The sequence below is a fragment of the Triticum aestivum genome, chromosome 2D, assembly GCF_018294505.1.
Source record: "Triticum aestivum cultivar Chinese Spring chromosome 2D, IWGSC CS RefSeq v2.1, whole genome shotgun sequence".
Classification (NCBI taxonomy): domain Eukaryota; kingdom Viridiplantae; phylum Streptophyta; class Magnoliopsida; order Poales; family Poaceae; genus Triticum; species Triticum aestivum.
The window spans coordinates 412,664,585-412,677,816 of NC_057799.1; the positions used below are offsets into that span (position 1 = coordinate 412,664,585).

The following is a 13,232-nucleotide window of genomic DNA, read 5'->3' on the forward strand; positions in this document are numbered from 1 at the left end:
CTTTCCCGAGGGGAGCCAGCCGCCCGCGCGTGCCAGTGCGGGTTGGGGTGAGGGCCGGGTGAACTCGAGTTACCCTTGAGCACGTCAAAGGTTGCCTGGCCATAGGCACGGCGCAAGAGTGGCGGGCGGGGGGGTGACGGGGATGGCCATGGTGACTGATCACGTTGATATATTGGTTATAAACTAGTACGTGTGTTGGAACGATCGGAGACGCAGCAACTCTTGCGCCTTTCTTCTCTCCAGTTAGGCGTGGCACATGCGTAGATTGCTGATAGCTACCAGCCCCGCTGCACTCAGATTCTGGCTTCGTAGTTCTTGGGGCGCACTCAAGTTTTTTATATTGATTGAGTAAAAGTGGTAAAGCCTCTCGTGGTCTGAATCAGATTCAGATAACAAGATTAGGATTAGGATCCTGTGATGCAGATGAGATTATTAATTCTGCATGTGTCATTTGCTGTGCGGTTAATGTAAAGGATTGTTGGGGGTAAAGAACAGGTAGCTTATTAGCTCTAGTATCGTTCTAATCTTTACCTCCCTTTATAAGTCCGGCACGAGTTTTTACATCACATGTACTCCCTCCGTTCCACAATACATGCCTTTCGTTTGTCAAAATCTAGATGCATCTAGACATGTTTTAGTATATAGGTACATCCATTTTTGGACAAATGAAAGTCAAGTATTTTGGAACGGAGGGAGTAGTATTATATTTTATATAAACAAATCTTTAGTTTAGTGGTCAAATTAAGTTTTTAACCATGTAGTTTTTCTGGCATATATTATACATGTTTTATTAGTCAAATTGAAGATCTGAAAACTCGTGCCCAACTTATAAACCCAACTGGAGGGAGTAGTTTCAATTGATCAACCCCCTCCATATTTCACATGTATGCTATAATCGGCAATAGAAGATAGAGAACCCGGCGTGGGCTTTCCCGTGCCTATGTTTATAGAATTTAATTGTTGGTTGTTTATTCACTTGCAGGCCCTTCAATGCCATTATTTTCACAATTTTGATAGGGGTGATCGTGGTGTGAGATCAATCGGAAGCGTAGGCATGGTTGAAGCGTCTACACTTTCACACACGGGCAAATACTTCTAGTTTGGCCCAACAAACTCTACATGAATGGCGTTGCTCTTGCATGTTTTACTTTGTCTTGGTGTTCTGTCCTCTTTTAGAAAGATTCGGTCGCCCTGATTCTTAGGTATGCAGCAGTGACGCCCTCTCTGCATGTCGATGCATCCAACATCCACCAGCCACAAGAGACAGTGTATCTATTTTGAATATCGTTCTGGAGGTATACCCTCAAACGTGAAAGTATTTTGGCACAAAGAAACATAGGTAGCACCCCATACTAGGGATGCAGAGCGGTGCCCGATCCGAGTCGCTTCCTAGTCAAAATAGAATAGGTTAGTTGTAATAGCCCTGCTTACATTTAGTTCAGTTTGAACTAACCTCCAATTTTAGCGGGTTCGGGACGCTCGCTTGCATCCTACCAACACACACAGGGATGGAACTATGTGTGTAGAAAAATCTTGTTAAACCCTTGATAAAGCATTGTTTGTTCTTCATGTTTTGAATGAGAGGCGGACGCCGTCCAAGAAGAGTGAACCAATAACCAGATTCCATTTGCTTTGTAATGCGGTGACACACGCACGGCTCAGAACTGTAGGGTACTTTACATTGAGCTAGACAACATCTAAGCCAATTCGCCTTGGGGAGTACGTAGTGATCATGGCTTTTGTCGCAAGCTGGCTCATAACCATGCAATGCGCATATCAACAAGCGGATTTGTCAGAATTTATTTCTGTTAGATGGTTTGTTAGATCCTACTCAGAGCAGCTACTATGCATACTCTGTTGTTTATTTATCTATGTGACACGGATTTTTTCTACCTTTGGTTGAACCCATGAAAACTCGTATCCAAGTAAGATCTTCGTTATTTCGCTGTCAAATGTTGCAACTTCCGTTTATAGGACTGAAACCATATGAGTTTTCATGTGTACTACTCCCTCCGTTCTTAAATACTCCCTCTATTTACTTATACAAAGCCACTATGAAATATACATTTTGCATCTATACAAGGCCACCAACAGTAATCGAGGCAAAATTAATGATATTTTCTTGTACAAGCAACTTGTTTAATAGTTGCATGCATGCAGTCATAATGACAGCCATCTACTTCCTCCACTCAGTTTTCTTGCATGCATGTGGGGTATTAATGATCCTAGTAAACGAAAAGAAAATCTGACTTGCAAAGCAGGCATTAAATTTTATATTGGTACCTGTAATTTGAGTTTGTGACCTTGTATATAAAAATGGAAGGAGTATAACTTTTTTTAGAGATTTCTATATGGACTACATACGGATGTATGTAGACGTATTTTAGAGCGTAGATTCACTCATTTTATTCCGTATGTAATTCATATTAGAATCTCTAAAAAGACTTATATTTAAGAACGGAGGGAGTAGTTTGCAACTTTGCATGCAGTTTCAACTAAAATTATCATTTCTCTCCGTTCCTAACAAATAAATTCTTGAGCCTTTTTGTGATACGCCCTCGGTAAGAAATATAAGAGCATTTAGATCACTGCTTTAGAGATCTAAACGTTCTTATATTTCTTTATTGAGGGAGTACAATCAAAGAACTTTTTGTACGAGAACAAACATGTGGTCGGATAGTTAGCAAGTCGTAAATGCCATGATATAGATTCTTATGTTCTTCATACTCATGATCTTTTAGTCCCGCAATCAAAGAGGCAAAGTGGCCCTTAGGCTTGCGAATCAAAGCTAATCATCCCAAGGATTTGACCCAAACGCGGTGCTCCTCCAGTGGCAGAAGAAAATGGCGGGGCATGTAAGCAACCTTCAATGGACGGTTGACAAAGCAAATTATAGCTCAGACGGTTGACGAGTGGGCATTATTGCACGGCTTTTAGCTCCAGTCACCAGTGCGACGGGTCAATAATGCTCGTTAGTGGCGTTCTTTACACCTGACACATTCCTTTCATGACCCTGTACTGTACTGAGGGCCTCGCAGAGCTGACTGCATACAGAGGGTCAAGTTGACCTAAGAAGAGTGCTTTAGCGATCCGTGGATCAATGGCGGTCTACATCTCTTTCTCATGACCTGTAGCAGATCGGATCTGCTACCAATAGCACAGAAAGTCCACAGCCAATCTTCGTCAAAACTCTGTACAAGCACATCACATGAGGCACAATAATGGCCTCAATAATATCCGGTAGGTACATTGACGGACTCTATCCCTTACTGTTACAATGGATGATTTTATAGCCACGTACAAAATATGGGATAGTGTGAAGAAATGCAAATAGCAGTTTTAAGTAAAAAAAGGAGGGGCGCAGAAGAATTCATTCTCTTGAAAAGAATAGTAGTATTGCCAAGATGTATAAAATCAAACATGTTTCTCCAATTAGAACATCTTATTTGCAACGTAGCCATGTCAATGCCTGGAGGTGTGTCAGCTAGCAACTTGAGTCTGCAACAGCACCTGATTTTGCTCGGTCATCTTCGATCATGGCTTTGATGTAGAATTCGCCTGCTTTGTAGGAGGACCGAACCATCGGACCGGATGCAACATAACGGAATCCCTGCCATTTAAAACATGCCATTTTGTCAGCAATTCAAGCAATACGAACAATGCAGAGTAAGAGTATTGCATGTCCTGACCACTAAGAAAAGATTCTGGGGAACCAAAAAGGATAACAGTAGCACTGATATAGATTATTATGATAAAGCAAGTTCCTAGATCTTCACGTCTCTAGCATAAGAAACCATGGTGGTTTACTAAATGGCAGAAGTGACAAGGGTGCACTATCCAGATTTGTTTATTTTTTCTTTGCGGATCATGATACTTGTTAACAACCAATAAAAAATACTAGGTACTAGACAATGCATTGTGGCTGAGTAAAGTGATTTATTGTGTGTATATTGTGAAATTAGATTGATGGTTAATGTTACATTGGAGATAATATGGATAATAGCAAATCATGGTTGATAATAGATCTTTGCGTAATCGAAAATTGCAAGAACTCAAAAGTACAAGATGTGGATGGAGCATACCATTTCAACACCAAGGGCGCGGTAGTTCTCGAAGGCTTCAGGTGTAATATACTCAGACACTGGCATATGTCGCTTTGACGGCCTCATGTACTGACCAAATGTAATGACATCAACACCAGCAGCTCGCACCTTTTCCATTGTGCTGATAACCTGATCGGGAGTCTCCCCACAACCCAGCATGACTGATGTCTTTGTGAGGGTGCCAGGAGGGGCATACTCCTTCGCCATTTTCAGAACATCCATTGATTGCTTAAAATTTGCACGGTGGTCCCGCACACTTCTTTGAAGCTCTTCCACCGTTTCAATATTGTGTGCAAAAACATGCAACCCGGAAGTTGCTACCTTTTCTACACAACTTCGATCTCCTTGGAAATCAGGCACTGTAAAATTATTTGTATAAGGGCACAGTACATGGAATGCCTAATAGTAAAAGATAACAGCCGGTGTGTCAAAATAGAAATTACTCATGTTTATAATTTATAATACACACACATGTTGCAAGATTCGAACTTTGCAATGCTTGAAACATAATTACTCCCTCTGTTCCTAAAAGTAAGTCTTTTTAGAGATTCCAATAAGGGACTAAATACGCTCTAAAATATGTCTATATACATCCGTATGTAGTTTGTATTGAAATCTCTAAAAAGACTTATATTTAGGAACGGAGGGAGCAGTTGGCTATATAGGTGTAGCAACACAAAAAGTGGCACCCATTAAATTCGTACTTGAAAGTACATTCATTTATTAACGATTTTCTAATTATCAATATATATCGCAAAAGGAATTAACAGCCAAAGTTCAATCTACGTGACCATCCAGGTTAAATCACGCCTTACAAAAATAAACTGAGGGGATACTGAACAACTGACAACAGAACTAGGAGTATGCCTCTTACCAAGCGCTTCAATAAGCATATCTGGCTTTAAAGTCTTCAACCTCTGTACTGTTTCAGCAAAATGGCCGCTCCCCTGATCAGGTAAATCGTCCCGGTCCACACTTGTGATGACTATATATTCAAGGCCCCACGATGCAATAGCTTGCGCAACATTGGCAGGCTCATTAGGATCTGGTGGAGGAGGGGTTCGTGATGTCTTGACATTGCAAAATCTGCAAATTATCAACTTCTCAAATTCTAACAAGATGTCATCTCTAAAAGGTGAGTCTTAACTAATTCAATGGTAGAGTGCGATATGTGCAAAGAACTGGAATAAACTGTCGAACAAAACAATAATAAATCACTTCTGTACCTGGCAGGACCACGTAGATATGAGGACACAGCTAAAAGAAATATGTTGCAACAACAACAACAGCTACTACTACTACTACTACTACTAATACTACTAATACTAATACTACTACTACTACTACTAAGCCTTTAGTTCCAAACAAGTTGGGGTAGGCTAGAGCTGAAACCCATAAGATCTCAAAACCAGCTCATGGTTCTGGCACGTGGATAGCTAACTTCCACGCGCCCTTGTCCATGGCTAGTTCTTTGGTGATATTCCAGCGCTTCAGAACTCTCTTTACGGACTCCTCCTGTGTCAAGTTTGGTCTACCCCGACCTCTCTTCACATTATCAGCACGCTTTAACCGTCCGCTATGCACCTGAGTTGTATATGTCCAAACCATCTTACATGATGTTGGACAGGCTTCTCTTCAATCGGTGCTACCCCAACTCACTCATGTATATCATCATTCCGGACCCGGTCCTTTCCTGTGTGGCCACACATCCATCTCAACATGCGCATCTCCACTACACCTAATTGTTGAACATGTCACCTTTTAGTCGGCCAATACTCAGCGCCATACAACATTGCAGGTCGAATCGCCGTCCTATAGAACCTGCCTTTTAGCTTTTGTGGCACTCGTCGCAGAGAACGCCAGAAGCTTGGCGCCACTTCATCCATCCGGCTTTGATTCGAGGGCTCACATCTTCATCAATATCAGCATCCATCTGCAGCATTGACCCCAAATATCGAAAGGTGTCCTTCTGAGGTACCACTTGCCCATCAAGGTCCTCCTCTTCGTGCCTAGTAGTACTGAAACCGCACCTCGTGTACTCAGTTTTAGTTCTACTAAGCCGCCACTAAAACGAAATATGTTGCCAAAACAACAACAAAAATCAGCAGTTCCCCTGAAATGTACACCACATGAACAATCCATTCTTATATCTGAAATTGGTACTCAAAGGAGACTCCAACAGAACTGGTTCGTAGCTTTGTCCACAGCCTACACGACCAAAACCTTCACCGTTTTCAACATGGATTGCATACTTAATAGTAGCACTTAATCCAGACAATAGAAGAAGAAAAGCTTTCTCCACTATTAATTTAGCATAAAATCAAGCATGGCACATCGTTATTAAGAAAGCTAATTATTACAGTCAACATCTGGGGATATTGTCTCACAATCATAGCACATAAACATTGAGAAGCCACACAAGGCCCTAAGGATACAGAGTGAAACAAACACTTAATTATGAGCACACCCATGACAATTGGCAATAGAATGAGAATTTTGTTTGGGATCCAAACAATTCTGAAGAAGAAACTAGCTTGAACGAAATCAAAACTCAAGCCAAGTGCAAAGAAGCACGGAATTTTCTACCCAAGACAGGACACATAAGAATGCTCCGGGTAAGCAGAAGATATAACAATGCATTTCACGCTGCTACCAGAGTACAAATTCAAAGTAAGAAATAAATGTAACTAAGGTCCTCCCCAACTACTGCAGATTTTTAATGGTACGATGAACATCAAATAGTTGCTTATTTTTTCAAACCCCCTCTCCTCGCTGCAAGCTCTCTGTAGTAACTGGTTTGTGGTATGATACAGGTTGGACGAATTCCATCGTGGTCCTTTCTCAACAAATTTCAAGACCCTGGCAGGGACCAATGCCGATGTTTTATGTTGGCAAGGAGAACTAGTTGGATCTTGTAGGCTGTCAGAACAGGTCAGCACACTTCCTGCTCGCCTATTGTAACTCTAGTAATATCTGTAGAAACTCCGCGGCAGTGCAAGCACAATTGTGGGAATGACTGACTAACCGAATCCAAAACCTTCATTTGTCTCATGAACAGAAAATAGCAACCTCTCCTAGAACTGTTCTTTCGTTGAGTACTCAGGCAAGTCTAGTTGGTTAAACCAAATATAACATGTGAAGTTGGCCATTTTTAAAAGCTATTTATACATTGATTATAAGTTTAAAAGCTACGAACTCCAACTCAATCTTCAGATTGCAATTGAGCTGAACCGTTTCTGAATACAGTTCTCTATAGAATTGCTTCACAGTAAGCATCTACTCTTGCACAACAGCTAAAATCGAATGCTTCTTAAATTACTAGAAGCGTTAAAACATCCACATGATCTAGCAAAGGCAACTTAAATACACGATAAGCTACAAAATCACACTATTTGCCCTCACAATGTCGCTGCTCATACAAAACTATGCACCTACAAAAATCATGGAAATGACACCATATGGATCATCTAAACTAAAAGCCCATGCTTCTCCTAAAATACAAGGTTATCTAGGGCTTCCCTGTACACAGCCTAAACAACCTAAGCAGCTGTCCGCACTGCCCAATACAGGCAAATAGGCAATAGACGAAAAGGATTGATCTATGTACCTGCATCCGCGTGTGCAGGTGTCACCGAGGATCATGATGGTGGCAGTGGCGGTGCCGGTCTCGCCGCCCGACCAGCACTCGCCGAGGTTGGGGCAGCGCGCCTCCTCGCAGACGGTGTGCAGCTTCAGCTCCCGCAGCTTGGCCTTGATGGCCGCGTACTTGGCCCCGCCGGGGATCGTCTCCTTCATCCACTTGGGCTTGGGCAGCGGCTTCTTCCGCGTCCCCACCTCCACCGAGTACGCGAAGTCCCCCAGCGACGGCGTCTCCGCCTGCAGCCGCCTCCGCATCTCCGCGAGCCGCCCCGCCGCGGGCGCGGCGAGGGGAGGGGACTGCGGGGTCGGGTCGAGGGTTTGGAGGAGGGACGGGGTGGAGGAGATGGAGCGGGAGGGAGCCTGGGACAGGGTTCTCGCCAGGGAGGCCGCCAGATGGCGGCGGCCGTGCATGGTTGCGGCCTGGAGGCGGTTGGTGGACCGGACCGGGGACGGGAGAGGTGGGGAAGACGGTGGCGTTTGTTTGGTGCGGAGAGATCCGATGAAGCGTACATATCCAGAACCCGCTTTCTGTAGCAAAGGGCGCCTTCTCATAATGGAGAATTGTTCATTTTATGCTTGTTTATTTAAAAAAAACATTCAATCAATTTATCTGTTATGATAGTACAAAGAACATCAAAAGTAAAACAAAGTTACAACCAGGTTCATGAATCACGTAGCGAAGACTACAAGCAGTGCAGGAACGCCACCATCATTGCTCCTCCATCACCGGAGCCAGGCAAACCTTGTTGTAGTAAACAGTCGGAAACTCGTTGTGCTAAGAGCATCTCCAACAGACGCGCGGCGCGCTAAAAAACAGTATACAGCGCCGGAATCGCTAGTTTTTGCGCGCCGCGGTGCGCTGGCTCTAGCGTCCGCTGCAAAATATAGCACGCCCGAGCCGCTCAAACAGACGCACTAAACTGCAGCGCGCGTGAGCAGCCGGCGCTTGCCATATGTTGCATTTCGAAGACAATATGTGATATTTCAAACATCAAAACAAGACATGGCATGGTTTAAAATCATCCAAACAAGTTCATGACATAAAAGTTCAAATTCATGCCCACAACATCATCCAACCAGTCGGTGCTTGAAGGAGCACCGGCGGAGGCGAAGCCAAATCTCCCCGCGCTAGGGTTTGCGGTGGCGGTGGCGGAGGGGTCGCGGGTGTAGGAAGGGGTGAGGGTGATGTCAGCGCGTCCGTCCATCGGGCGAATTCGCCGGCGGTGGCGCGGGCGGGGCGAAAGCGGCGCGGCGGAGAGGGTGCGGCGCGGGCGCTCGAGTGTGCAGCGCGCGGGAGCGGGCGCAGCAAATAAACGACGCGCGATGGCGTTTCGGACCGCGCGCTGAACTACTTATGCCGCTCGCGCGGTTATTGCGCCTCCGCTGGAGCTCCCGCAGCGGTTGCGCGCGCGCTAAAAACCCAAAATTTCCAGCGTGGCGCTTATATAGCGCGGCTGTTGGAGATGCTCTAAGGCCCCACAGGATCAGCGGACCAGAATAGCAACGGTCTCTTGATGATGAGAAGCGTAGGTCGAAAGGATCAAACATGTAGACACACGACCAAAGACTAGATCCAAACAGATCCACCGAAGATCAGCAGCGATGACGGAGACACACCACCACATGCCCTCTGATGACGCTAGATGCATCATCGAGGCGGGGATCAGACGTGGGAGACATTATTCCTACTAGGGACAATTTCGCCGCCACATAAACTCAACCAAGACGTTAAACCAAACAGGAAGGAGGCGGGGGCCCTCACACTAGCGAGGGGTCGGGGTGTTCCACACCTCCACGGCAAAGTCCATCGGAGGTGACATCGCCGATGGGAGAAGGGAAACCCTAATCACCTGGGAAGTCGCTTCCTGGGGAGGAGGGGGGAAATATACTTGGTGATTCATAGGATTTACTTTCATAAGAATTTTGGAGGATTATATATTTTTTAAATCCCATGTGGATTGTTCTTTTGTAAGATTAAACCATATACAAAATTGAAGGAATTCTCCTGCAAAAAAAATGAAGGGTTTTTTTTACGAGTGAAAAACTTGTATTACTCAAACCACAAAGTTATTACAATCAACGAGAGCTAGCTTGACTGTATTGGAAAGGCCATAGCCAATAAAAGTCATGGTTCTACCTTTCGATCTAGCAAAATTTGCTATATAATAACTAACCTTATTTATGGGCTAACATGAGTATTACACGTTTCACTAAGAGACATAAGACGTCTAATTTCTTTGACAGGGGACGAATATATTAACTTGTCCTTATCTCGGGCTTGGATCAACTTGACAACTACAATAGAGTCCAGCTTGACGACAGTGGCAACTCACTTCTCTGGAGAGCCGTAGATAAACCCTTCATACAAGCACACAACTCCGCCTTAAAGCTTTCCGACATGGGAAAAGCTGTCTCCATGCAGAAAAAATTATGCTCCCTTGATTGTCACATAACACCATACCTACCCCAACGCCATCCAAAGTAAAAGAGCCATCAACATCCATCTTCATCCAACCAGGATCTGATGGCGACCAAGTAAGAACAAATTCCTCTATCGGAAGTGAACGAGGAATTTTTGCCATGCGATCATGGGTAACCACCATCTTCCCGTTCCGAGGGTCAATGTTGGTGTCTACTTTGAGTGCAATAAGAGAATCCAAATAGCTGACAAAGAATCTTCTAGAAGCATCCATCATGGGTGGATGTTTGTGGTGTACTTTCATTGGGAATAAACTAGGAACTCGACAACACCATAAGAAACATACTCCTCTCAATATCCTGTAAAAGTTTAAGGACATGTAATGAACATTCTTTTCCTGTGTTGCCGGCAGCCTCCACACATTAGACATTGCGTGCCAAACTTCACACGCCATAGGGCAGGGGCAAAGTGGATGGAAGTTATCCCCGGGTTCTGACACCACAAACAGGACATATACTTGAAAGTTCAAGACCCATTTTATGCTTATTCTTCCATGTAGGCAATGAGTTGGTTGCCACTCTCCAAGCAAAATTACGAGCAGCAGGAGGCACTTCAACAGATCGGATCATTTTCCACCGGGATCTACATCCATCAGGAGTCGAACTTGGTGTTGTCATGTCATCTCTACTGACCTCTTCGAACGCAAGCTCATAGGCACTTTTAACAGAAAAAAAATCACAAACTTTCCAGGACCCCATGCAATTGTATCCTTCTCTAATCTCAACGAAGCCTTGATCTTAATAATGTCATCAACATCACATGGCATGAAGTAAGATTTTAGCAACGCTAGATTCTAGGAACCATTTTCATTCAAAAGTTTAGAGACAAAACGAATACGACGGCGCCCTTGAGAAGTCACATGTTTGTATGAATGTGGTTGAGGTATCCAATTATCTCACACGCTTATGCTAGTGCCATTGCCTATCCTCCAAACAAGACCTTTTTTAGAAGATTGAGATCATAACTAATTGCTTGCCAAGAAGATGATGCATTACCAGAGAAAATTGTGTCTTCGAGCTTGCCATCTGGATAATAGCGGGCTTTAAGCACTTGAGCACAAATACTATCATGCCTGACAATAAGGCATCAAGCTTGACGAGCCAAAAGCTTGATTAAACAATCAGTAATCATGGAAAACCACCTTTACTCTTAGGCTAAAGCAAATGATCCCATGCTTCCTAGTGTTCTTTCTGGTGACCCTGATGAACCCCAATAAAAGTTCCTAATTATCCTTGTGAGATCATCGTACACCGAAAAAGGAAGTTTGAATACACCCATGATATATGTAGGAAGGGTCATGTGCTAGGTGCCCATCACCCCACTGAATCAACCTTTTGGTCCGACTTGCTTGTAGGTTTTGAAACCGTCTTTCGACATGCGTCCTTCTGGAGTAGGTAGACCTTACGTACTTCTCTTCAAACACCGGCATGGTAACATTGAGAAGTGCCCTAACATTCTCCTGGATCGCCACAGGGCAAGAGTAGACAAACATAATTGAGCCTTTATTGAAGTTCAAACTTTGCCCCGTGGCACGACCGTAGAAACCCAACGCATCCTTCACTCTTAGCGTCTTACAACCTAATCATGAGAGGCCTCAAAAAATAATATGGTATCATCCGCAAACAACCACGTGTTAAGAATCATGTAATGCAATCAAGTATACTTTGGTGCAAACAAAATTCTATAGAGTCTAAGTGAACATGCTATCCTAAGTTTCTACAATTATACAAATCAAAGAGGCTCCTAAGTTTTTTTACGGAGCTAAACAACTTGCTTATCTCAGAAAATGAGCAAATCGGGATTTTTTTACATCTTATTATTATCATCACATGGGCACAAATTTATTGGTAGCCATAAAGATAACAAAATAATATATATTCACACATGTGTGTCCAAATAGAATGGCCACTTCCGTTAGACGGCCAAATCAGTTGGCAGAGATAAAACCAGTGGCACCCTTCTTGCGCCAATATGGATGAGATGATTAGATGGTCAGTGAGTACAATATTCAAATAAAACTTCTGCTCAACAATCGCAACCAAACAAATTGCACCGAAAATAAGTTGTCAAGAATTTGCTTAAAACAGTGAGTATTTTCTTGGATTCATGTGTAAATTGCAATGAACCATGTCTCTGAAAAGGAACAACTTATATCAACCATAATTTATCTTTCATGTTTCATATTTCTAATAAAAGTTGGGGTTGGTTGCGAGTTTACTCCTTTTCTTACATTGTCACTAATATGTGGGACCAATAGTTTTGTAAAACCAACAAATAAACAAACACACGTTGGACTAACCTTCTAAGAGACATAGATTTATTTACTTTTTTGCAGAAAAAAGGGAGATAAACAAATACTCCCGACACAAGTCTCTAAAGACTCCTATATTAGTGGGAGTACAATTTTACTTGCATGTGGACCTAAAACAAATAACTATTACTACTTCGAACGATACTTAGGGCCTGTTTGGAGACCCGCCGCTCCACGAGGCCACTTCCGGAGCGGGCGGAGTTCAAGTTAAAAATCGTGGAGCGCATGTAGGTACTCCCTAGATTCTGAAATTTCAGGGAGCAGGTGGTTATCCGAACAGGCCCTTACATGTGAGACCGGCCCTTTCGAGAAGAGACAAATAGCAAATACAGAGTTAAGACCATGCTCTTGGCTTTAGTTTCTCTACCCAATAACTTTTCTTACACGGTCACTTAATATTCTCCAACACATGCCGCCCGCAAACCGCTTCACCTCATTTCGTTCTCTTTTAACTGTGAAGGACATAACAGTAGCGACACCAATGTATTTCGATGATCTGCTAAGCCACTGGCCTAACTTCTCACCTTTTTTTTCGCTTCACTGCAATGCATGAGCATTACACTAATCATGGTAGAACACGTGGAGTAACCAGTGTCATCTGTGAACAAAACCATGACTACAAAACATGATGATAAGCACCTACGACTAAATCGACATTCTTCCGATAGCAATACCTTCAAAAGGTTACCAGGAAGAGAAG

At 43.4% G+C, this 13,232-nt stretch overlaps 1 protein-coding gene across 1 annotated transcript; it reads right to left on the bottom strand.

Moving 5' to 3' along the window:
* Nucleotides 1-3,179: 3,179 nt before the first annotated feature.
* LOC123053495 (lipoyl synthase, mitochondrial) lies at nucleotides 3,180-8,244 on the bottom strand. The gene is made up of 4 exons (XM_044476968.1): nucleotides 7,711-8,244; nucleotides 4,978-5,189; nucleotides 4,083-4,462; nucleotides 3,180-3,610 (listed from the first exon to the last, which is right to left on the bottom strand). Exons 1-4 carry the CDS (start codon nucleotides 8,151-8,153, stop codon nucleotides 3,485-3,487), a joined length of 1,161 nt encoding a protein of 386 aa, XP_044332903.1. The 5' UTR covers nucleotides 8,154-8,244; the 3' UTR covers nucleotides 3,180-3,484.
* Nucleotides 8,245-13,232: the final 4,988 nt, after the last annotated feature.

Coding starts and splice junctions, on each gene's coding strand:
- LOC123053495 (XM_044476968.1), bottom strand. CDS start 8,153: ATGCACGGCCGCCGCCATCTGGCGGCCTCCCTGGCGAGAACCCTGTCC. Junction 4,463..4,977: donor TATGCTTATTGAAGCGCTTG/GTAAGAGGCATA, acceptor ATAATTTTACAG/TGCCTGATTTCCAAGGAGAT. Junction 3,611..4,082: donor GCGCCCTTGGTGTTGAAATG/GTATGCTCCATC, acceptor TTTAAATGGCAG/GGATTCCGTTATGTTGCATC.